At 41.9% G+C, this 26,837-nt stretch overlaps 1 protein-coding gene across 1 annotated transcript; it reads right to left on the bottom strand.

Moving 5' to 3' along the window:
• Positions 1–555: 555 nt before the first annotated feature.
• nacc1b (nucleus accumbens associated 1, BEN and BTB (POZ) domain containing b) lies at positions 556–26,768 on the bottom strand. Its single transcript, XM_013915590.1, has 8 exons — positions 25,677–26,768; positions 14,630–14,780; positions 12,361–12,603; positions 10,406–10,627; positions 7,026–7,485; positions 6,023–6,320; positions 5,764–5,861; positions 556–4,838 (listed from the first exon to the last, which is right to left on the bottom strand). The coding sequence occupies exons 2-8, from the start codon at positions 14,753–14,755 to the stop codon at positions 4,510–4,512; spliced, it is 1,776 nt and encodes a 591-aa protein (XP_013771044.1). The 5' UTR covers positions 14,756–14,780; positions 25,677–26,768; the 3' UTR covers positions 556–4,509.
• Between the last annotated feature and the right edge of the window lie 69 nt (positions 26,769–26,837).

The raw sequence follows: 26,837 nt of genomic DNA, 5'->3' as shown, positions 1-26,837 counted from the left end.
CACACACACACACACACACACACACACACACACACACACACACACACACACAGTACCACTGTCAAAAGCTCTTTCTAGTGAGGAGGCAGACATTAACATGCCATAAATGGAGATAGAGGGAAGCGAGAGGAGAGGAAAAAAACTGCATACATACATTAATATGCGCACACACACACATTAAAAGCACACCCACACATTCTGTTCGCCCACAGATACACACACACACACACACGCACACACAAAGCCTTTACAAACAGCTCCCCAACCCACCCTGCAAGAAACCACACACACACACACACACACACACACACGTACATACACAGCCGTATGCATGCATGCATTCACACCAAATCATCCGAGCGTCCCAGCCACCACCCTCCCCCCCTCTTCATCCGTCCCTCTTCTCTATGGAGGCTTACACTGTCCTCTCCTTCCCTCTCCATCTCTCCCAGATTCTTTTTGATTCCCTCATTTAAGACAGTGCTCTTACACAAAACACTGCGAATGAGCCAACGCACAGAAAAAGAAAGCAAAACAAAAAAAGTGCAAACTGTCCATCCCCCCCCTCCCTCTCCATCCTATATCTTTCTCTTTTTCTTTCCTTGTTCATGTCTCACACTTGTTCTGTCCCCAGGTATCGAACTTGGTAGAGTCTCTGTGGATCGTACCATGTGGTCCATCACAGAGGGTGGGGCAAGGCGGCTCCCCACTTCCTCCTCTTGGCCTTTAGGTGCTTGTCTCAAGACTAAGGGTTCTTTGACTAATAGCATTTGATTTACATCTAAATATGTATATTAAAAAAAACAAACAAACACATAAACATCTTTCCTCATAAAACAGGTTTTAAAAAGCAGACAATTTTTTTTCATAACACTGATCTATAAAAACTGGTTTCGTTCAACGCGCCCCAGAGGTTGCTTTTTTTGGTTCCACACTAAGATCTTGTACAGGGTTGTTTCTGCGTTTCGCTTAAGAGACAGTCTGACTACAGACTCTTTGCTTTGCGTGTGCGAGCGTGTGTCTGTATGTGTGTGGGCGGTGGGTAGAGTCACAACAGCAATATGAAACTGTGACAATGATATTAAACAGTTCAAATAGCTCCACTTGCCCACTTCACTAGCATTAAGGTGCTTCAGGTTTCTTCTATCGCAAAAACACGGGCCACGTATGATTAGGAAAAAGAAATAAAACCTGTGTCCCGTTTGGGTTTTGCCGTGCTCAAAAAACAAAAAATCCACATTTTTGATGTGTTTGTCACAGTGGAAAATTGAAAGTAACGCACGCAGGAAGACAGGAATTAAGAAAGGGGGAATATTTAAAGTGACAAAAGATTTTAGCAAAGCCTGACTGACACTGGGATTTAGAGGAACAATGAAAACTGAGATCAAAGATGCATTAATCTGCTATTTAGGTTTGATTGTGGGCTGATCCATTTGGTTCCATTCTTAATTGCTCTGTGTGGAGGCATTTCGAGCCTGCTACTCTTAACTTTGACTAAATCTAATAAAAAGTTCTTCCGTCACTCTCATTAGGTTTGCTTTAACAATTCTTAGAAAGCTTTTATTAAACTTGGAGTAATGTAACAGGGTTATCTCCATTAACTCCATTAATATTATTTGACCTCACCTGTCTCTTGTCAGCACCAGTCGCAGCACTATTTCAGTCTTGATTCAGTCTCAAGACTGAAAGAGTAGCATCAGTGCACACCTGTGCTTGTCTATTCAATTACAAGTTATAGCAGGATAAAGATTTTCACATATTTTTCTGGATGTGCAGGTATATACAGTCTCAGTCCTCTCCATTGCAGCACCAACTGTCATACTGCAGTTCACCTCACTGCCAACTTAGTGACTTTGCTGGAACATTTAGCGCCATTTACTGACCTTTTCCTCAAAAAAAAAAAAAAAAAAAAAAAACTCCTAGCAAAAAGCGCTACTTCACAGATCTTCACCACCTACAAGAACTCCCCTCAGAGACAGATGCATCTCTCTCCTCCTGCTGCTTAGCGAAGCACCAACCAAAATCTGAGCTCTGCGTGATACAACAATGCATTTCACAAACTAGCACTGCGCTCTGAGACCGCTAAGAATATTGTAAACAATAAAGTGGAAGTCGCTCTTTCCATTTCTACATTGCTTCAAGGATGATTTTCTTTTTCAATAAAGAATAACATATATGGAAATACAGATTCATCTGTGATGCCAATATTGCCCAATCAATATGTATCAGTCAGGCTCTAGTTATTAGTTCATTGTTATTGATTGCCACTGCTTTGATTTGAACAGGCAAGATTAAAGGACTGAAATTAAAAGCTGGTTATAAAACACACTGAACATCCATTTCAGGCAGCACAGTGGCATTGATGATCAGAGTACCAGTGGGACTAAATCAAACGTTCCTCTGGACCTGCATTCAACTTCAAACTGAACAAGAGCAGAAAGCCCTTTCCAGGGTTTTCTTGATGACTGTATTCAGCTGCGTTGCCAAAGCTGAAGGCCAGTTTGTTTTTTTTTTTAAAGAAAAGATCTACTTCTGCACTCTTGTTCTTTTTTTTTCTTGAAAGCTACCACTCACACACGCAAGTACCAAAAGCAACCATGACTGCAACGACTTTCAGGGTTGTTTCTATGCCAACATTTCTCTGATTTCTATCATTTAGCAGCTTTCCTTTTTTTGTCATTATAAGCACTTATAAAGCCAGGAATTTCACTTTCAAACAGACGCGCACAACTTTGAGCCACTTTTCTATCTGCTGCATTCTCCTCAAACACAAAATGTATCTGAAACGTATCGCTTCGATGCGATTCCCCTTTAATTCCCACGTCGCTCTGGTGTACTGTAGCTGATGCAGCTGACAGCCCCCAAATGCGTATTAGCGCATGTATGTGTGCTCACTGCAGTGATGGGTGAATGAATCGCCCAAGCGTGTGTGAAACGCTCTGTCTGGCCTCCCTCTCTCTCTCTCTCACACTCTCTGCGGCAGCACAAACTGTGCGGCCATTCAGACGCACACCTACATGCACGCACGGAGCCGTGCTGCTCGCCATGTACCGCCGCCTGAATTAGCACCTTTGTCCGTGCCAGGCGAGCACATATCCAGGCGGGCAGAGCCTGAGGAAGCCCGTTCCGTTAATATTCTCGGAGAAATCAATTTAAACATGAGCTGACATGAAAAGAGCACCGCCGCTGTATCCTCTCTCTCTCTCTCACACACACACACACACACACACACACACACACACACACACACACACACGCACACTCAATTTGTCACTAAGCTCACAGGCAGAAACTCGCTTTAAGACAATTCTCGACTTTCGTTCAGATTTTTTTTTTAAAAGGGGGGGGGAGTTAAACAAACTTAGAAATTGGATTCTAGCTTTTTCTTATTTTTCTCTTTTTGCCTTTTTTAAAATAAAGCCACGCCGTTTTCTCAGTCCGATACATACAAAAACTTAGTTCGATTGTACTCATACCGCAGGAAATAACACAGTGCATTTATCACACGCAAACTCTTTTACAATCATCGGTAACAAATTTCCTCTCCTTCAGGAGTCTCGGCAAACATCACACACAAAGGTGACAAAAAAAACAGAAAAAGTAAACAAACTGATATTTTATTTTTTGTTTTTTTAGAGTTTAACGGCCAAAATGTGGGGAAGGTTTGGGAGGGGGGAAGGTTATTGATTAGGCTTTAAACTCGCTAACAAATCTGAACATATCACCAGCCAATCGAAAAGCTGCTGTCCAAGTCAGAGCATTTCTCTGAAGACCAGTAGGTCAGCTTCCCGGCATGGCCAGCTGGGGTTAAAGAGCAGGATGAGGTCGAGGAGATCATAAACCATGCCAATATACATATTAATATTCATTTCAACCCCTGACCTCACCGAGCCCAAACACTCAGAGAAGCTTTCATCTGGCAGATGAAACAAAGCAAACCAAAACAACAAAACAAAAAGGGCTCGGCGCAAACTCACTCAGCTGCATCTCGAATGCTTCGCCACGCATACATTCAATATCAAAAACAACAGTGTTACCGAAGTTTGGAGAAGGAGCCTTCTCCAAACTGGATTACCCCTCCCCGCCCCCCTTCCCCTAGGGAATGTCTGTGATTATGGTAAGAAAAGGTTTTTAGTGACAGTACACACTCTTAAAAACATAAAAAAATAAAGGCTGAAATCAGGTTTCTAAAGGTTGCAGAAGGATGAGGAACTGGGGGGGAGCGAACCTCCTTCTGCTACCTTTCACCATCTCTCTCCACAAGAGCATTCAAGAACAAACTGCAGAGATTCATTCTGAGCTGTGGAGACAGACAGAAACGTGGACAAACAAAGGAAGGCAAGCAGAATAAACTGAAGAAACAGATCCCCAAACATAAAGCGGGCTAGGGGAGGAGTGATTACTGTCATCAAGACCAGAGTGGCCATCGTTCTGTTCTCATCACCCCAGAGATATTCCACCCCTCCTTCCATCAATCTGTCCATTCTATCTATCTGTCCGTTCACTCACTCAAAACAAAGTGCTGCTATCTCCCCCCGCCCCCTGCAGGCCGTCTGCCGGCGTGGCTCCGCTTCCCGCTTCGCTGTTGTTGGCTGCTGCCGCTGCAGCCACGGCTTCCAGTGAGGTGGGGTCAAAGCCTTGCTCCGTCCCCAACGCGTCGGCCTCCATCTTCACGCTGTCGGCCAGGAACGCGGAGTAGGCGTCGCTGTCGGCCATCAGCAGTTTCAGTTTGGGGATCCAGCTCTTGCGAACGACGCGGCGGGCGTTGGTGCACATGTCGGCAGCGATGGCGTTCATTTCGCTCTCCTTGAAGCTCGGTGCGAAATTCTGGCAGTAGACTGGAGCGAGGCAAAGAGTATGTAAAGGGACAATAAGAGGAAATGATGGGAGAGAAAAACATATGGCAGAGAAACGCAGAAACGCATTAGAGCCTAAATTCTAAAGCTGCAGCTTTGCATACTGACATGCAATCACAGACTGTATATAAACATAGGCCAGTGTGATGTCATTGATTTGTAGACTTTAATTTTGAACAAAGGGCAACCTTTGGGTACATCATACTATTTATTCATCTCTGGCTCTCTTCCACAGCATGTTTTTTGTTCTCTCTTCCTTCTCTCACCCAAACTGGTCCCTGAGCCTGGTCCTGCTGGAGGTTTCTTTCTGTTAAAAGGGAGTTTTTCCTTCCCACTTTCACCAAAGTGCTTGTTCATAGGGGGTCATATGATTGTTGGGTTTTTCTCTGTATGTATTATTGTAGAGTCTACCTTACAATATAAAGCACCTTGAGGCAATTGTTGTTGTGATTTGGTGCTGCATAAATAAAATTGAATTGAATTGAACTGAACTGAACATAACATTTCAAAATGGCACTTCACAGTACAAAGAAGAAAGTTAAAAGAGACCAATAAGACCAATAAAATTCACTTCAATAAAGCAATCTATTTAAAACATAATCCAACTAATCCCACCCTCGTTATTTTCCCTCCCTCCCTCCTCCCCAAACCATAAAAAATTAAAACAACACCTGACCATATTCATACTATGTGTTATATGTACATCTTTTATATACAGTCTATGATGCAGAAGCCTGAACGTTGACATTTTAGTCACCAGAAAGCAACGTGGTCTAGCACACTGAGGTTTAAGGCAATTTCATTTTGGCTTCACTTTTCCAACCCAACGGCTACGTCCATCTTCCTTATACAGTCTATGCATGTAACTCTCAGTATACATACACTGTACGTCTTCTGTATGACTCACATTTGACAGCGTGCAGAACTCTGTTGTCCAGAGGTTTACGACTGGGATCATTGGTTGAGGAGCGGATGCCGGTTCCACAGCTGTTAGCCAGAGTGCTCCTGAGCAAGTTAAAACAAAACAAAAATACACATCAACACATAAAATACTTGAATGGACAATGCACATCTTTGTCTGCTGTCAACAAGCGCAAAAATGATCAACCATAAAATCTTTATTATATCAGTCTTACAAAAATAACCCCCCAAAATCAGACACTGACCTGTCGAAGAACGCCGCCAGAAGGCGTCTGAGCAGCACTTTGTGGCGGGTGCCGGCGCTGACGTGGCAGTTCATGAGCTGGGCGCGGGAGATGAACACAGAGGTGCCGCTCACCAGTTCCAGCTTCTCAGCCGGGTCTCCTTCCTCATACAGCTTTGGGTGGCAGCGGTTTCCGATCTGGCTGATGAGCTCGGCGGGCAGCGATGCTAGTTCCTGCCGGGACCGCCCCCCTCTGCCCCCCCGCCCGCCCCCTGAGTCTGGGGCTAAGTCTGGCAGAGCCTCCACCCGCTCCCCGACAACTGAGGAAGGGAAAGATCGAGTGTTACCTTTCTTTTTTTTTTGCAATGAGGGTTAGGGATCATTTAAAAATGTAATATAGTAGCAACAGCTTTTCAGCAGTGATACAAAACTTCTTAAGGGAATTACAAAGGTGGCCAGCTCTCAGATGTTAAAAAAACTGGATGCAGGCCGTTCAATCATACACGTTAGCAATAAACGTTTAATATCCAGTTCTAAATGTACTTCTGTTAATGGTCCTTCTTGTTTGAAACCACTGCATATTTACTGTAAGCACATGATGCTGCTCCTTCGAACTTTTCAGTCTCAAGTCTGATCCTAAAACATTCAATAAACAACAAACCTCGCTGTGCCCCAGTTTCCAATTCCTGCATGTAACAAAATACCGTTCGACCAACTTTATTCACCATCGTTCCATTCAAACCTCCATGTGATTGTCCTCAAACTAGTGATCAAGCAGACCATAAACAGCTCACAAACTTAAAGCAGGACCACAGCTTTCAGCGGTTTCAGTGTTTTGAACATTTCGCTCTCGCTAACATCCTCCACTATTGAGAAAGTTGGATAAATAAACTTTCCACCATTCGTACTCGTAAACACACTACAAGCGCCGCAGAGATCAGAGGAGGAAACTTTTAGACGGAGCTGCACAGTAACCCTGGAATGAACTCACCCGCTGATGCATTTATCCTGCTGTCAGCGCTTACCTGCTGCTCCGGCGTTCAGCATGCTGTACATGGTGTACATGTTGCAGATCTGTCTGTACTGCTCTTCAGTCTCATCTGCTATATCATCCTCCTCCTCATCGTCGTGGTAACTGATGGGCGAGTCGCTGGTGTACATGCTCAGGGTGCCCGGGCTCGTACCCTCTGGGGTCCCGCCGTTGTTGTTGTTATTGTTGTGGTTACTGTTGAGCACAGCTCCTCCCACTAAAGCGCTGCCTCCACTGCCCACCAGAGAGGCGTTAGCGGCAGGTCCGCGGCCAGAAGCGTCCTGGGTTATTGTATTGGAAGAGGACGAGGAAGAGGAGGAGGAAGAATAGCGTGCGGCCTTCCTCAACCCGCCGCCCCCGCCCCCTCCTGACCCCCCTCCCCCATCACGGTTACCCCCCTCCCATAGCCGCTTGGCCACAGGGGTGCAGACCACAGAGTAGGGAGAGCCCTCCGGCTGAGGAAGAGAGAGAAGGAGAGAAACATGCTGGTTATAAACCAGCGCCTGACTGGAACACTCAATAAAACACAGCAATAAACAAATGTCATTTCATGGTTTCGTGGCTTAGAGTACAAATGATACGTTTCCCATCTCAAGCAGCATCAAACAAATATCACTGGAGGTTCTGGCAGCACGTTTTTAATGCACATATATTGAACAGAGGTGCCGGCCTCAGCTGAAACAGAGCACACATGCTCGTTATTAGAAATGATTTGACTGTAATGAAGCAAGATGGGTTTGAGATAAAACATTCATTCAGCCACTCATTGTCAGTTCGTCAAATGCCTCCCACTGACCATCTCAGACAGGGGAAGATGTACTTCTTACAAGTACAAAATTCCAGGTCGCTACGGTCATAAGTTTATCAACAAAGGATTTCAATAGATGAAGGTGGGTTTTCTTTTTAGTACAATAGAATTCAGCTATGTAGAAATGATCTTCGGTGTCAAACTCAGGACCTTCTTTCTGTGAGGCAACATTGCTAACCACTGCGCCACCATGCTACCCTGCATCCCCGTTTGTAATTCAAAAAAATCACACTGAGAAAATGACAATAAACACAAATCACAAATTCTGCATATATTATGAATGGAGTTGTTCTGGTACATGGTGTCATACCTGGGCAATGTCACACTGATGGTGGATGCTTTTTTCTCTATTTTAGCTTTAACATCTCAAGCCTTTATCAGTTTTCAAGAATATTATATTAAAGGCACAATTTCACACAGCCAATAATATGTAACTGAGCTATCGGGAGTATCAAATATATGACCCAAAGGCCAGAATCAGCCTTGGAAATCCAGTCCACTGAAGGCTTTGCAGAGAATGAGAGCATGAAAATGAAAGATGCGGTTACATTTTCTGCGTGTAGTTTTGGCAGCAGAATGACAAAATGCAAATCTCAGGATGTTCATTTGCTTTATATAAAGTTTATTATTTAAAATTCCATCCATCTATCCACCCATCCATCTTCTTCCGCTTTATCTGAGGCCGGGTCGCGGGGGCAGCAGCCTAAGCAGAGAAGCCCAGACCTCCCTCTCCCCAGCCACCTCATCCAGCTTATCCAGGGGAATACCAAGGAGTTCCCAGGCCAAACGAGAGATATAATCTCTCCAGCGTGTCCTGGGGCTGCCCGGGGCCTCCTCCCAGTGGGACATGCCCGGATCACCTCACCCAGGAGGCGCCCAGGGGGCATCCTTGTCAGATGCCCGAACCACCTCAACTGGCTCCTTTCGATGTGGAGCAGCAGCTGCTCTACTCTGAGCCCCTCCTGGATGGTTGAATTTCTCACCCTATCTCTAAGGGAGAGGCCAGCCACCCTTCGGAGGAAGCTCATTTCCGCCGCTTGTATCCGTGATCTCGGGTCACTACCCACAGCTCGTGGCCATAGGTGAGGGTATGGGCGTAGATCGACCGGTAAATTGAGAGCTTCGCTTTTACACTCAGCTCTCTCTTCACCACGACATACCGGTGCAGCGTCCGCAGCACCAATCCGTCTTTCGATCTCCGGCTCCCTTCTCGCGAACAAGACCCCAAGATACTTGAACTCCTCCACTTGGGGCAGGAACTCATCCCCAACCCGGAGTGGGCACTCCACCCGGCTGAGAACCATGGCCTCAGATTTGGAGGTGCTGATCCTAATTCCTGCTGCTTCACACTCGGCTGTGAACCGTACCAGTGCGAGCTGGAGGCCATCATCCGATGAAGCCAACAGAACCACATCATCCGCAGATGATGTGGTTCTGACGAGTTTCTGAGGCCACCGAAGTGAAAGCCCTCCACCACTTGGCTGCGCCTAGAAATCCTGTCCATAAAATTTATGAACAGAAATGGTGGCAGAGCCCATCATCCACCAGTAACGAGTCCGACTTATTGCCAGCAATGCAAACCAAGCACTTGCAACGGTTGTATAGGGATCGAATGGCCCGTAGCAATGGGCCAGACACCCCATACTCCCGCAGCACCTCGCACAGGACACCCCGAGGGACACTTATTATTTAAAATTAAAATTAATTACATTAAATGTGTCAATAAATAATCAAAATGTACTTCTTTACACTAAAAGAAAAATGGGAATATTTGTCTCAAATATGAACTCCAATGATGTTAACACTCCTGATTTAACAATCACATAAATAAATCCTAACACAAGCTGTAACAGAAACTGATTAATTGGGCCCAACTTTTATTAAAATAATTATATTTAATAACCAGCCCTCTTGCTATTTTTCTAAATCGTCTGAAAATATCTGATGATCTGTTTTCTTGGCACTATTTCAATATTCAATGTTTCAGTCTCTGTTTGTTTTTTTTTTTGTCTTTTTAACTGTGAAAACAAATCAGTGGTGGAAAAAGGCTGACGTCTACAGGTTAACATTTCACTTACAGAAATGTTAAGTGAAAATAAGAAGTAACATGCAATATATCAGCTTTAACAAGATCGCACGTCTCACACACAACTAACGTTAAATCTGCCACTGATGGGGAAACACTACACCTGACAAATATGATGATGTTTGCTTATCTATACCAAAAGTATGTGATGATGATCACACTGCCCCTAAAGAGATATGCAGATTAGCAGCACTTGACATCACATGAAAACTATTTTTGGAACTCACAACAGATGCTTTCCTCCATTTTCAATGAAAAGAAATGAACATATCCAGTATATATACTTCGTTATTAGGGTAATCTGACTCTACCTGAAGCTGAAGTAACCGAATAAGGAGTCTGACCTTTAAAAAAATTCATGTTCCTTCCTCGGAAAGTTTTTGGACTCTTACTTCATTTCAAGATTATGATTCATCCGCCAAAAAAGAAAGAAAAGACAAAAGCATGTGGGGTTGTGTAGCAAGGCCCAGACCAAACCTACCTGCTGTGGCTGTGGAGCTGGCTGAGGTGTTGTGGCTGTATGTTCAGTCTTCACCTTGGACACGAGGGGAAGGGGTGTCAGGCAGGAGGCAGGCCTCCCTACAGTGGCAGCACCGATGCCAACTCCGCCCACTCCCACTGTTTGAGTGACGGGGCTCTGAGGCTCAGAGGATGGGGTCTCCTCGGTGTGGAGACCCTGGGAGTCACAGCTTGGAGAGGAGACCTGGTGTGGGGAAAGTTTCATGAATATGATCAAAACATATTATGCCATTAGAAGGGTAAATCTACTGTAAACATACTGTATGTCTGATATCTACTCAAATCTGACGGTAGCACTGAAGACAGGTAAAAAGAGACAGCACTATTAAATATATACATATATTAAATATTTACTGAGGGAAACTTGGTTGTTTGATGGAGCTGGGCTTAACATTTCTCAAATAAGGTATCAAAAATGTGTCCAGCACTCTGTTTTAAATCTCAGGCAACACATGGCAGCAGTGGTGTAATAATTTAGTAATAAAGAATGTAAATGATGACATTAGGAAGCATCCTGAGCTTGAACAAATGAAGCCAACACTTGTATTACAAAACCTGCAGTTCCTCTAGTGGACAACAGAGGCTCGCTCCAAAATTGAGTTGATCCTCTGTCCGAACATACCCAAATATTAAATTTCCGAAAACAATCCTTAAAAGGGTGATTCAACAAACAGAGCTGGAGTCTTTGCATCATTGTTTTTATGAGGCGGGGGGGGGATCACTGATCTATTCTTTTTCTTTAAGGCTTAAAATTAGGGGTGTAGCTTACGTTATCAGAATATTTTGTCATTTTATTAGAAGTAACTAATAAAAAGTCTGTCCAAGAAGTTTGCACTTGGCCTCAGTTAAGAAGAAACTTCTGTTTTATTTGTATGTTACTTAGCACTAGCTAGCTAATCTTCTATACACAATCTATGGAAATGACCAAAGTAATTCACACCTGAAGTTCATGTATAATGGTACAAAGAAGCCAGAAACAAATGACCATACAAGCCATCAATGAGCCAGTGGAATGCTCCAGTAGTAGTTTAACAATAAAATAGTAATATCTGAAAAATATGTGCTGATTAAAAGGTTAATATGTTCATGTTATTGTGGTTACAATCTAAAGCAGTATAATCAAATTAAGCGAAAAGTCCTGGAGTTCAAAATTGACAGTCTCCATATTATAATGCTGAAAAGAATTCTCCTTAATGAAACATTCACACACACAAAACATATAAGGCAACTTTAAATCTAGTAATCATGAATCAATCATGGACATCCTGGCTATTTAACATCACAACACTACTGGGAACTAAAAGATCGTTCATTTTTAGCACTATTTGGTCATTGTATTAACAATTCTATCAAAAATTTCTGCCAAAATAGCTGATGGAGTAAGAAAACTACAAATAATGAACATTTTAGGAACAGTAAACTGTGATTGCACGATATGACTTTTCTAGTATCAAATCTTGTTGTATTGATCGTTTTTCTACTGGTCTACTAGCATATAGCTGGCATTTTATCAACCCTGTGTCTAGAGGTGTTAAGTGGAACTTTCAAGGAAATCAGTCCCCCTCATTAATATGCTAATTTATGCAGCCAGGCACTCCAGATCTAATCAGATCATCTGCTACTATAGAGGGAACCTGTAGTGTCAGTACGACGTTTCAATTATTCTCGATTCACGAGAACGTGTCTACAAACAGAGACGCCCCCATCACAACATAATGCCACGCATAATGTCACGCACAACAGGTAACACGGTGGCAGCACGCAGAAACGGCTATTTTTACATCTGCTTCGTTTTGATTACATTTAAATAATCCTCATATTCACAGAAGTGTTCCTATGGATGCTCTTCTACATTTGCATTCAACTTTAACAGACGTTTAAATGACTCGATTTGTGATTGCTTCATTATCAGCTTACCTTAAGGAAAAACTCGGTGCCTTTCTCCATGATCTGTTGGATCTGGAGGAAGCCGGCGGTGTACATGAGCAGAAACTGGTCTCCCACATTCATGCTGAGGCGCCCCGTGTAGCAGAAGGCCAGGATCTGCTGGAAGCTCTGCGGCTGCACGGCCGGGGGTAGCTCCACCACCGAGCTCTTCCCCCCAGCATTGAACAGGTCCCGGAAGTAGGAGCTGCTGGCTGCCAGCACTGCACGGTGGGCCTGAGGGGTAAACAGCAGGGGTAGTGAAGTCGTAAGGGTTTAAAAATACATAGACTCCGATGCAGTAAACAGTATATATCAACATCCATATCCGGAGATTTGCACTTGCTCATGTTTGTTGTCAGTAAGGCAGAAGACATAAACAAACAGGAAAGTAGTAACAGAAGAAGACTAATACATTTTTATTGTTAATCTCTGGTTGAATTTATTTTAATGCAAAGCATGAAAATTGCATCCTGTTGTAAAGGAAACTTCACGTATTGCTCAACAGTAACTTTTGAAGCACTGCCAAAATTAGTGTCTTCAGGTTACGATGTCAAATTGCACTAAACAGTCCAAAACTAAGTTTATTGACTGATCAGGAGAGGCAGACAAAGGAAGCTCAAAAAATGTTGAGACTATTAGTTTTTGACCCGAGGCATCGTTTTTTTATCCTACCAAGAGATTCTCACCAAAATCCTGACACTACATGCACAAACAGTACTCCAGGCAATTCATCTGCACATTCTGGCAACAAGGAAACACGAGGACCTAGAATTACCAGCTTGTCGCTGTGTCTCTCAGTGAACTGAGTCAAGCTGCATTTTACATCCGTGCTTGTCTAGACTCATACGTAGAAGACTATGGTTGCAGTGGCTGAGATTTTTCCAGTTCAAATACGACACCTTGGCTTGGGTTATCTTCCATTTAGTGAGTAGCTGTCAGAGAACAATGTCAAAATAATAAGCTGTATTCACTCTGAGGAAGAGACTGGGAGTCAGTCTTTATGTGTAAGCCAACATGAGGCTCTACTTAAACACTAACTTTGTAAAACAAACTGTGGCAAATAAATACACCCAAGAATAGAAATGTATTGAATTGGTATGTCATAGTAATTATTAGCATGTGGAGTGGAGCTGACAAGAGACAGATAATGTGAAAATATATTCATGGAGTGCAAAAAAAGCTCCCCAACAAGTGTTACACTGAACATAGTGAGAGAGAAGGGACGGCAACAGCAATGTCGCTGTCAAAGCTTCTCAGTCCCGTCAAGTTATATGTCCATGCTGTGCAGTTTGCATTAAGTCAAAAGTTACTGCAAACTTAAAAGAACACTTACTGGTGAAACGTGTGAAATACCTCCAAACATACTGCCAAAAGTATTCGCTCATCTGCCTTCACGTGCATATAAAAAAGAGTTCTTAATCCATAGGGTTTGATATGATATCAGCTTCAATTTATCTGGGAGGGCTTTCCACAATATTTAGGAGTGTTTATGGGAATTTTTGACCATTCTTCCAGAAGTGCATTTGTGTGTTCAGACACAGATTTTTGGATAATAAGGCGCACAGTCTCTGCTCTAACTAATTCTAAAGGTGTATGAGGCTGAGGTCAGGACTCTGTGCAGGCCAGTCGAGTTCTTCCACACCAACAGGAGCAAACAGAACAACACAGAATTGACTGCAAAGAATAGATGACTCCCACAGATCAGTTCGCTCACCTTGATAACAACTCACTAACAACTACATCCCTAAAAACAACTATAAAGGAATTTGATAGGCTGACACCAAAGATCAGTGTCACCAGGTCATTATCTGTCCACTGATGAAATATGGCCACAATCTCTTCTTCTCTTTTTCACTTATGACGTTGAAAAATTAATAACACTAGTGCTTTTGCATTTGAGTCATCCGACATAAATGTTGTCATAATCAGTAAAAGTTTTCTTGAGTTATAAGCAAAAACATCTTTTGAAATGTCACAGTGACATTGAGATCCTTTCATACTTTAGTGAGAGTGCACATTTCTGCCAAATTTGGAGAAATTCAAAGTAAATAGATTACAGTAAAGAGTTGTATTCAGCATGGATGGGTGCACAGACAACAAGAATGTGTTTGGCAATGAGAGTAAGCTATGTGGAGACATAAAAAGATAAATTACTTTTAACTTTAAATATGCGCTTTTGATTCTGCCTGTATTCAGGTCAAACAAAAACGGCGTTAGCTATATTAGTTTGAATGAAGTCTTCAAAAAACTTAATTCTGACCTTGAAGGCATGTCCCTTGACGACCACGGAGACGTCACAGTAGAGGCCCTGCAGCCGCTGCTCGTTCAGACACTCCAGGACATTGTTGCCAAAGTTAGGGATCGCCATCTGCAGCGTCTGAGCCATAACGCTCTGCCCAGCACCACAGGGTCTGCAGGAAGTAGAAACAAGTTAGTGTGTGGATAACAGGAGCACTGGAAGGTTAAAAGGGAAGGAGTGGGTGATGGAGGAAAGGAATTATCTGGAAGGAAGGTAGATGACGGGATGATGGGGACATACAGGTAATTGGCAGGAAGGTCAGGAGAGTTGGGAATTGGTACAGGAAAAAAATGAGAGACGTGATGGAAAGGAGACGATAAAATGAGGCAGCGTGACAGGGGCAAAGGAAACCAAATAAATGAGTTATGAGATAAGAGCGCAAAGAAGAACTGGAAAATATGCAAAAAACACAAGCAAGGCAGAGTTAAGGAGGGACGAAAGAGACTTAAAATAAAGAAATGGGGTAAGTAAAGTGTGTGATGATTAATGAATTAAGTATTTGGTAAACAACTTTAATTCAAAACTCTATCTTTCAAATGAAACAGAATTTGGGGCCACCAGCCACAGTTACATAAGCCTTTATCTTTTTTCTTTAAAAAAAAACAACCCTTGTTTCATGACATCTAATTCTCAGTTAATAAACTGTTTTGGTGGTTTTTGGCCTACTTTGTTATTTTCTTGTCGTTGCTTCCCAGTCAAAACACAGCCTCTTACATAACTCATCTATTTCACTCGTCTTCGTCACCATCCAACAAAGAAGCTTGTGATCAAAAGTGGAAGAACTGTCAAAGTACAGAAAAGGAATAAAATAAAGCAGGACTTTATCTCTAAAATCGGTGTTTCTCATGACTGAAGTCATCACTTTTTTGGTTTTGTTTAAAAATGCACAATACAAACACAGAACGACTCGAACGCCAAGTATGACAAAGCAGAAGTAAACAGACGAGAGCACAAAGGTGAGTCACGACTCCACTGAACAAATACGTTATATAGAGGATCGTGGCCTCCGAGTGATGGATGGTGGCCGAGCTTAGCTGACACAAGTATTTGGAGCGCAGCTTGTGGTGAGGAGCTGATGATGATGAGCTCCTACCCTGGCTACAAACCCAAACAAACCACTAATAGGAAACTGATTAGCCTCGTTCCTCCACTAGGAACGAGGCTCACAGACCAAGCCTAGAACCTACACACCAGCTTTCTAACTCCGGTTCTCCTCATACATTTGCGGGAGTGTGTACAGTGATGCAGCAGCAGACACTTAAAGGTTAAAAAATATCATATATACAGCTTTTCTTGAGGTTGCTCCCTTCTGGGGCTGCACCAGCAGATGATCTGCTTCCCTCTCACCCTATTCCTAAAATCTAATTCTGTCACACAAATACACAAACTCCATGTCCTCTTTCACTACATCCATGAACCTCCTTTGTGGGATTCCTCTTTTCCCCCTGCCAGGCACCTCTATATTCAACATCCGTTGTCCAGTAGATCCACTGTAGGTGTTTTCCGAACAAAGACTTTTTGGGATTCCCAAAGGGTAACTACTTGGGGTCCACCGATTTTTCGGCGGGCTGATATTGTCGGTCAATATTAGCCATTTGGTCATCTATTGGCAGACAAAGGAAAATACACAAAAACTAACTGATCTGCGAAGCATGGGACAGAGCATTATAGAATAAATAAATTTAACAGGTTTTGTTAAGATGTGTCTGAAATAATAAAAAACATACTTGCAGATACATCAGATTTTTAAATCACCAAATCCATATCAGTCTTAAAAATCCTTTATTGGTGAGGATCTAGGAGCTGTTCCAAGACCTACTTACCTCGGACAGCGTTTTTTCTGTTTTCATTTTAACCACTAATAAAAATGCGAACATGACAAAATGGCATTTGACACTGCAGCAGCAACAACAACTGCAAGGAGATAAAGCGTGAAACACCCAGTATAACGTCATTACGCTACATGTGGCGTGGACAGAATAGTGTAGCATGAAATGCAAGCTAAATCTTTAGTCAGTGTTGTGTGGTTTTTTTTTTACTTTGGTCAGCTACATGATGATTCGCTGGTATTACACAGCTAAACTTTACATGGATTATTTTTGTCAGTCATCAGCAGTGTTGGTCAAGTTACTTGAAAAAAGTAATCAGTAACTAATTACTGATTACTTCCCCAAAAAGTAATCCCGTTACTTTACTGATTACTTATTTTCAAAAGTAATTAATTACTTAGTTACTTTTTAAAAGCACGATTTGCAACCTGAATAGGTGATAAAGTGATAGATCTTTCAGCCCAATTCTACTTTTTCTTCATAATCCATCATACAAAATGTAATCAAATGGAAAAGTCTCTTTTTTTAACTTGTTTTATCAGTTTTAATCTTTTAACTTTATGCATCAAGAAAAAATTTAATTATATGCAACATTGTCTGACTTGAATAAATTACTTTAACATTTAAACCTATTTTCTACACATTCCAGCACATAAGGAACAACTTGTGTTTCTAAGGCGAATATTTTTTTTCATAGATTGTCTCCTGCTTTGTGAGTAGCTTGAGTAGCAAGTCAACATCTTCCACACAAACTATTGCCAACTGCAACAACCTGCTAGCAACCAAAACAACAGCACCATGTGCCTCTTTGAAGCAAGGTTCCCATTAACAACTGCGAGAAAAACCTCCCCAGCTTGTCATAGAATACACATTTTTTCCTTGCGAGTAGAAGTTACCAGATGGTTGCCTAGTTGGTCTCTAGGCCTGTATGACTGAGGCCTTACTCAAAGATCTCGCTTGTGATGTGAAATACTTTCCCTAAAGTTGAAACTAAAAAAGAAAATGCAAGAGGTTCTCAAGGGAACTAAGAACCAGTGCCACTTGAGAAATAGCTTCAAATGTTTTAAAGTATCAGATTTCTATGCCTCTGAGCTTATCAATTCCTTTATCAATGCTTGCAGGTGCTGGCAGTGTGCACTTTGATTGCAAAACAACCTCATACACATGTCTAGTGCTACCACATAAAGGAGTTATGGCAGAGAGGAAGAAGAGGCTCAGAGCATGACTTGATTTCACTAAGAAAGAAGAGAACAGTTGTGTTTACAAAGTCACAAAGTGATTATTTCAGGTAGGGATGGAAACACCAGCAACATGCTGAAACATCTTACACACAACGTGAGCTTCACTTCCATGTATGTGAGGCTCTAAATACATGCAGAACAAGTGCTGTTGCTACTGTCGCCCAACAGTGCTGCTCAGTGGTAACTGTCACTAAATAAGCTGAAATATAATAACATTAGCACCATGCTTAAAGCTTAAATTGAGGGTTGGGAAGAGGGTTCAGAGGATTGGGAAGCTCATCTGTAACCGGAAGGTTGCCGGTTCGATCCCCCTGCTCTCTCTCTCTTGAGCAAGACCGCCTGCTGGTGTTGGCCAGAGGGGCCGATGTTGCGATATGGCAGCCTCACTTCTGTCAGCCTGCCCCAGGGCAACTGTGGCTACAACTGTGGTTTACCTGCACCAGTGGGTGAATGAATAGTAGAATTGTAAAGTGCTTTGGATGCCCAGAAAAGCGCTATATAAATGCAATCCATTATTATAAATTAAAACAAATGCCACACAAACATGCTCTCATTTCCTCCACCTCAGATGCCAGCTAGCATTAAGCAGTACTCTGTTTGGGACTTTAGATAATGAAGCTGTTCTGACAAAAAAACCTCGCTGTACTCATTTTCTCACATAATTGAGCCAAGAATTGATAAAGAACCAGATCAATAAGCACATCACATTAAAGAAATCTACAAAATCTTATCAATTCCCATCTCTAGCCTTGACACAAAAAACTACCTGCCATTCAGAATGGGAAAAGCGTGACTGATCCATGTTGCTTATTTGAACTGTCACAGGAATGTTAATGGAAACCTGGATGTAATAGCATAAATCATCAAAGTGCGCCGATGCAAAGAGCTTCTAGGGTAGGTACTTCAATTTCTGGTAAAAGTTTTCAATATCTGGATTCAGATTTTTTCATAACAACTTACTGCCAAACACGCCTGTCCCTAGCATGTTTCAAAGCCTTTCAGTGACTTTTTAAAAAGTCAAAATCATTGACTCTGGGACAATGAATCACGTACTATTCTAGTCTTCTTAACTCTGATCTAATATTCATCACACATCTGACAGAACTGCTGGATCACTTCATCAGCTGGAATCAATAGAAAAAACATCTTGATAATAAGAAATTGCTCACCTGACGTATATTGTAATCTTGAAAAGGTCTAGAACTCTGTAGGTCATTACTTCTTAAAGTCTGATTAACCTCCCTCACTTGAGGTCATAAACAGATTGAGTACAGTTTTATTATGTAGACACATCATCAAATCACAAAGAGCTCATGTTATAGAAGAATATTTATTCATCTCTGGCTTACAATAAAAGAAGACAATTTGACTGTCATTAGCTACTTTATAATACAGGTTCCTTCACCCCCCACGCCACATGACCTGCTAATTGTGGCTTTCTTTATTAATTTACATCACCTGACTTACTGTTTACTTGACCGAGGAATGGCAGAACTGGCTTCATGCCTGAGTACACACCGTACTCAGGTCTTAGGTAAATGTTAAAGGATTCAAAATGCCACCATCACACAATACAAAAATGATTATTTGGAACGTAGGGTATTTTGCCTTAATAACCAAGAACAAACTTCTGGCAGACTAAATTAAGTTTACCTTTTATACGACAAAATGGATCACATGTGAAATGTTAAAACTGCAATCCAATTGTTAAGTGATGACGTGACGAATCCTACTTCCGGGTCTAAAGTAGTCTGCGTTTAATATGGCTTTTGTGTTGTTAACATGTTTAATGTTTTGTATTTTCTTCTATTTAATCTCAAAAAGCTCCTAAAACAGTCAGTGATCACTGTTGACCTCCCTCGGCTTTTATTACCGCTAATCATTTATTTAAGCTCAGTTTTTAAAAACGTAGGATGTAACTACAGCCCAGCCCATGCAGCAGTATATGAATGACTAACCTCGTATTGTGGATGGATTATCTCAGTTGTTCTCCTGGCTGAAGTTTGGTCCTTTTACAGCATCCTGCCATGCGATTACATTTGTTCCTGACCACCGAGAACACTCACGTTAACTTTTATCCAGTGGGAAAAAAGTTAGCTTGTTTATATTATGCTAACATAGCTGTGTAGCTAGTGGTCACGTAGCACATCATTATATACCAGCTAGCCCAACTTCAGTAACCCTACAAACGTCACTGCTGTTTAGTTTCCTGTCTTGATTTATGCTGGAAGTGATAGCAGAGCTGTATGTTTTAATTTGTTTCCAAAACCCCGCAGTCAGGACATGCTATATTGTATTTAGATAGAAGCTAGCGAGCTAACTCCCTGCTAACTTCTAACTCCATTAAATGTCATAAATTCCGTTTTCATGGATGCCTGGATGTTAAACTCAATTGTTACACCTGGTAGAGCAGAACACTGATCATTTTATTAAAGATGAAAGACTTTAGACAGTTTTCCAACTCTCAGTAATGCCATAGTGATCGTTTGATATATGGACCTGCAGCGGAGTTTAGGTCCAGACACGGCTAGTGACGTCAGACTGAACAACCAGATAAGTAGAAATCAAAAACAGGCAACCCCCCCCCCCACATGAGAAAAAACAATAAGAAAGACAACAAACATAAGAACCACAGCTTTTCTTCACCTTTGTCTAATAAAAAGCCATGGTTATGCACATGCTCTTATGCCATGTCATTTGCCTTCGAACAGTCGAACAGGACTCAAAGCCATTCTGCATTAAGTGAATTTAAAAATGTCTTTGCACAGTGGATTTTATTAAAATTCAATTATAATTTTCTAGTTAATGTGAAATATTCTACAGCCTGGCCAGAAGTGAATGTGGGCTTTTAGGAAGTGAAAAAAAGCAATGGACAAGGGGTGCACTGGATTATCATACTGTTTTCATAATTGATGAAGGCCAAAGTAAAGTTTGATTGATTCCCCGGCCTTACTTTTTGCTATTTACTCTCAATCTGGGTTTGGCCAAAGTATTCCATCTAGATTTTCTAAAGCCAGAGGCCAGGCTTAAAACAGTAAGTCAAACTCCAAGTATCTCCAGTGATTACAGTCATGATCTGATTTAACAAGTGATTTGTTGTGCAGCTGTAATGAACAATATTAAGTCAGCAAAGACAAATGCCGAATAAGAAATGCTGATGCATAACTTCCCCAGCACTACACTTTGGTAGTTATCCATTCAGTCACGAGTGAACAAAGAAGGGCAGAGGGCTTATAGCCTTATAGTACAGTTTTTTTATTTCATATTTCTGTATAGTTTTTTTATTTCATATTCTGTATAGTTTTTCATATTTATATCCTGTTCATATCCTGTACATAGCTTGTACTCACTACAGCCTGTACATACATATAGTTATAGCATATTCATAACATACTTCATACCGTGTACATTATAACATACCATAATAGATCCATTTCTGTAATATACTCACATATCTATATTATTGCTAATATATATTTGTAATATATCTATATCATGGCTAAAGCACTTCTGGATGGATGCAAACTGCATTTTGTTGCCTTGTACCTGTGACATGTGCAATGACAATAAAGTTGAATTCTATTCTATACTATCATAAACAAAATGTATCCCCTTACAGGAAATTCCATCGCCACTTAACTCAAGCACAATAGCCCTTTTTAATGCTCATAAATGGCAAATACATGTTTAGTGGGTGGAGCTCAGTTGATGACAGAAAGTGAATGTTTTCCAGTTTCATATCTTGTGGGAAAACCCAGCAAATGTACTGAAGACAATTCACTGACGTACCAAATACAGCAGGAGGCAAGGCCATAGCATGTAACTGTAAAAGACGTAGGCTATGGACTTTCCACACACTACCTCTGTTCTGAAGAAGTAACAGTGAGGGAACAAATTGTGGACTTTTAGATCCCCTGAGAGAAATCCTCTATAACCACATAGTCACATATCACATTGTTCAGTCTACTGAAAGTGGCAGCTTTGCAGTTGCTTTGCTAACTACATCTCTAACTGTTCCTTTATGTGTGTTTAAGATCTTCTATCTTAAAAATGCACTCAAATTCTGAATGGTTTTGTTCACTTTAATCTGCTTATTTAAGCGTTGGAACTAACATTATTCCTCATCGCTAACATTAAGATATCACAATGCTCTTTGTCTAAAAAGTGTTACCTTTCTCATGAAGTCCCAGACTGAGGCTGAGAAAAGGCAACAATGGCTTACACTCCAAATTGGTCTACAAACACAGATGGAAATCTTACAAGCAAGCACGACATGGTCCCAAGTCTGTAACTGACAGACTGTTGTGACTATGCTGGACAGCTTTTTCCTTTGGGTCATGCTGCTAAAGCAAGCCACCATCAGTTCGTTCTTTCTACAGGAAACCAACAACCAACTTGATTTGGTTCAAATGCAGTGATCCGAGTGTAAAACAGAATCTGCCTACTTCACAATGCACTTTATTCCTGAAAAAAACTATCATGCAACAAATAAACCTACAAAGGGATTGGAAGCACCACTTTGCAAGGAAACTGGACATAAACTGATGATAAATGGGCAGAAAACCCCCCAAATACTCATATAATACTGATACCATATGTATGTCCATGTTTTTCTCTTGTAGATAAAAAAAGCTGACCAACTGTCAAAGTGACAACAACAAAGTTTACATAAATTGAAAGTGAGTGTGTAAAAATTTGTCTTACACCTCCCAATTCAACTCCATGATTCAAGCTGCTGTAGGACAAACATGTTTTAATCAGCCAACATATCAAGAACATTAAATTTAGACTGCACCCCATGAATGCTGCGGCCAGCTGGCATGTTTCTGTAACAGTTTGGACCGGCTCTGCCCCGCAGTTTCTCCCTATCTATGGAAAGCTATCAATCCATTGTTTACCTCAGCTGTCAATGCTGGTTGAAAAGCATCTACCCTTATTTAATCTAAACGAGGCTGTAAAACTTTGTGAAAAAATAAGGATACAGGTCAGTGTTTCAAAGAAGCTCACTTCTATCTGATGACAGCCATACCGCCGTATTGTGGTTTTTGCCACAATAGCCGCTGGTAGTCAAACTATCCCTGAAGTAACTTTGTTGGAGTCTCTGGAGAGAATAAACTTCCATGAGATAGGAAAGTGTGATTTTTAGGGTATCGTGAGGGAACATGGTGACTTCCACAAACCACAAACCTACTCCTGTGTATTTTAAATTTATATTAATGATTTTTTTAATTGACTGATGTAAGTTTTTACGTTTAGGAGAACGCATCAATTAGTTGGAAGACATAATTGTTCACTAAAGTATGTATATTGATGAGTACAATTTTTTTTTCTATTAAATAACCTCAAAAATGACTAACTCCACTGTTAAGGGGTGGGTTGTTTTTTGTTGACTTGTTCTCTCACAATAACACAAAGTGGGTAAAAGGCAGACATACAGATTTCTATGCAACCAGATTCAGCCCAAAAATCGGATCTGCAGCAATACCTCTAACTTTGCTGAAGTGGTGACAACAGCTATAACTTTGTCATAAGAACAAGCCAAGACACATGACAATGCCTCTAGTTCCAAACCCACTTAATAACTGCACATTCAGCATACAGCCCAAAAGTGACCAACGCTTTAATCACCGGGAGTCCTTCTGGGAAACGTTGACAAAGAAGGTTTTGCAAAGGTTAACAAAACAAGAAAATTACAACTTTTCGCAAACTAACCTCACTCCTGGAATGGCTTCCATCGAAATTACAAAACAAATGTCTGGAGGTGGATTTTTCCCTCTAAACCATAACTCCTTCAGTTGAGCTTCTCCTTGGCCGGTAATAAAAGGCAATGGCTGTATGGTGTGAAGCTTCCAGGTGTGAATGTGAAGCAGGGTGCTGCTCTGGCATGCACGCTCAGCAAACCTTCACTGGCTGAAAAATAAAGGGTGAACAAATTGGACTAAAGCAGTCCTGAGCTCCTGCCTTACGCCTACATAAGGGCAGCGCTGAGAATAGGGGGCCATCATAATTAATTATGTTTATAGTGACTAATTAAATCTGATTGATGCAGGCATGAAAACTATGACAGTGGACTGAAAGGGAAGAGTAAAATGTGATTACTTACAACTCCACTGCCACACATTACATCAAAAGCATTTTAATTTTTGTTTTAATGAGGCTTGATCTAACCTGCACAGATCAGCCTTGGCTATCAGCATTTTTATATACAGATAGACAGAGAGATAGATTTCAACACTAGCCACCACATAAAGTGGAATATAATGCCTTAAAATTGCAAAATATTACTATGTTTATTAATTGTGTAAACTGCTCGACAATATAATTACACTTAATTAATTGTGCAGTCCTGTTCTGTACGAGGACAATTATGATCACAAACGGATTATTGGATTGGGAGCACTCTGTACAATTTGTTCTGTAAAAAACAGTCTCATTATATCGGGTCTCTGTTACCGAGTGCATTGTATATAGGTTAGTTTTCTCCTACCTTTTCTTTTTTAATCGATAAAGCTTTGGCAATAAGAAAGTTCGTTTGTGCCTTGCTATTGTACCTGGACACGTTATTGTGGCTTGACAGCTTGTGTCGATGTAAAGAAATCAATATGCATTGAATAAGTGCAATTAAAATTCAACTGTAGAGGCTCCGAGTGATATTTACTCAGCGCAGTTTGGGTCCTATACAGGATTTGTTTACACGCATTACTTCTACTTTAATCAGAACACAACGATCTTACTGGGAAATGTGGGTCGTTGTCTTTACAAAACAGTGTTTTGATAGCGAAGAAAGTCTAAAAATGACTGTTTCTGATTCTATGGCACTAAAAATGCACGATCTGCTCCGCTAACATCTGCACTTCCCATGGCCTTGAGCAAGCAATTGAACTGACAAATGTCCCAGTGGAGCATCTCAGCGACCAATGGTGAGATGTCTGTGGCTGTTTCCAGGTGTAAATATGTGCAGTCGTATGAATAATAAGCAGCTGCCAAGACAAAGCATGTCTGCTGAAAAAATAAATAAATAAAATCTCCCCACAGTATTCGAAGACAAAAAGAATAAAAATAAAGCAGCGAACGCATCGAGTGACAGTGTGCACAATTGCTGATAATGACAATAATATGCTGGCGATGCTGATAAAAGTTTCAACATTTTAAAAGCAGAACTTTTTTTTTCATGCAAGCTGGTTTCCATTCACACTGCTTCATTGACATGTCATGTCACACAGGGATATGGTACCAGGCACCTTTTGCTCCTCACAGGTCAGAGGTCACAATAACTTCCAAGAAACAGAAAAGGAGAGTTAACTCACACTACTTGACCCTTGCCCTGTATTCCCCATGTGCTCCACTATGTGCTTTGACTCCACAAGAAAAAAAGAGTGTGTGACTGCGTGTGTGTTTCAATCATCTGCAACTTTGAAAATTGTTTTCCAGCACCAAAAATAAAGCAAAAAAATATATATATACTCAGGTTTATGCAAACTAACCACATGCTGCTGCTAATACCAAAACACCAACATCAGATTACCGCAGTCATTTTGCTGCCAGATAATAAACCCGAGCAACCACGTGAACACGGGCTTTTGATATCAATATCAATCACTGCCTAATCATATTCAGTTTCCTGGTTTGGGGAGGTTAAAGGTGGCCTGTTAGCAAGTAGCAGGCTAAAGCTAAGGCTAACACTGGCAGAAGTAAAAACAGTTCACACATGCACACAACTCACAAACAAGGCTCCAAATCACGTGTAATAAACGCCAGCCTTGGGTGGCCTTTAGTTTGCAGCCGTTTGGGCTAGAAATCCTGTATTTGCCGAAACTCGTGAGCAGACAGGCATCACAATGTGGCTATAGTCGTAGCCTCCCTTGAGCACGACTAGAGCAGAAACTTCAAAACCGAGATATCATTTATACACATTAATTATACATCAATTAATCTCACATGAAAGTCTCGCAGAGTCTCGCTGGCGGACGCCTCGGAGAGAAACAGCCCGCCGCCACCAGCGGTGCAGCAGGGCAGTCAGAGCGGGCAGAGAGCTCTCGGTGCCCCGCCGTGTGCCAGCCTCGATGCCCGGTAGAATTTGGGAGTCCTCAACTGGCCCGGGCCGGTGTGTGCGTGCATTCAGCGGAGGGAGGGGGCGAGGGAGGGGGCGGCAGCGGAAAATGGACAAAAAAAGGAGAATGAGAGAGCTCCTCTTTTTTATTTTTGAATGTCAATGATGGTTTTTAACTGCCCTCAACACACACGTTTATCGTCTGGGGGACCAGGGGTACGAAATATGGCACAAAAATAGTCGGGGGCGGGGGGTAAAATATTCAGCAGTTCCCGTCTCCCCTCCACTCCGTGCCAGCGCGGTGTGATGTCCGTTAAGACCGAGTTCCCTCCTCCTCCTCCGGCCGAATGGCAGCTACCAACATGGGACAGACACGCGTTGTTCCCCCTCCAAAATGTCGCTTATACTATATCACAGCGAATAAATGCTTTATTGCATCTCCACCAAAAAGCGGACTCGGGAACCACGCGGGGCTATCTTCACTCTGAGGAACTAAGATTCTTAAGGTATTTTTCTAAAGGAGAAGCGGGGGGGTCTACAGCGGAGGGCGATCCTGGCACTCCATCTTTAGCCGACATCAACAGGTCATCCCGGGACACAAATGCGCTGCAACTGTGGGCGAGACAGACGGATGGATCCGGCATGGCGAGAGAGGAGAGGAGAGGAGGGGAAAGGAAAGTAGGGGGCTGGCTGTAAAATCTTAACCCATTTACCGACAGCAGCCTATGCCATGAGATTACACAAATAAGCAACTACCAGCGTCGTTCAAATGCAGCAATGTCTAAAAGGAAGAGGGGAATAAATGCACGCCTCGCTCAAACCTCAGGTAGTTTCTGAGAAAGTTCAGGAATGCAAGAGAAAGAGAAGCATAGGTCTCACGAGAAGACAGTCGCCCAGGGGTAGCCCGAGGCGACGAGTGAGTGGTGCCGGTGTGAAGTGGTTAAAGTTTTGGTCTGTCCCCAAGCACCCATCCCCCATAGGAGCCAGCACAACTTTACCACCCCACTCCCCTAAAAAACAATAGCCTAACCTCCACTTCAACAAAACGC

This window comes from Pundamilia nyererei, unplaced genomic scaffold (assembly GCF_000239375.1).
Source record: "Pundamilia nyererei isolate P.nyererei 1_Seehausen unplaced genomic scaffold, PunNye1.0 scaffold00328, whole genome shotgun sequence".
NCBI classification, from domain to species: domain Eukaryota; kingdom Metazoa; phylum Chordata; class Actinopteri; order Cichliformes; family Cichlidae; genus Pundamilia; species Pundamilia nyererei.
The sequence above is the reverse complement of the archived record's forward strand: the minus strand, read 5'-3'. Positions and strand labels throughout refer to the sequence as shown.

Coding starts and splice junctions, on each gene's coding strand:
- nacc1b (XM_013915590.1), bottom strand. CDS start 14,755: ATGGCTCAGACGCTGCAGATGGCGATCCCTAACTTTGGCAACAATGTC. Junction 7,486..10,405: donor CAGCTCCACAGCCACAGCAG/GTAGGTTTGGTC, acceptor TCTCTTCCTCAG/CCGGAGGGCTCTCCCTACTC. Junction 6,321..7,025: donor GCTGAACGCCGGAGCAGCAG/GTAAGCGCTGAC, acceptor TCCCTTCCTCAG/TTGTCGGGGAGCGGGTGGAG.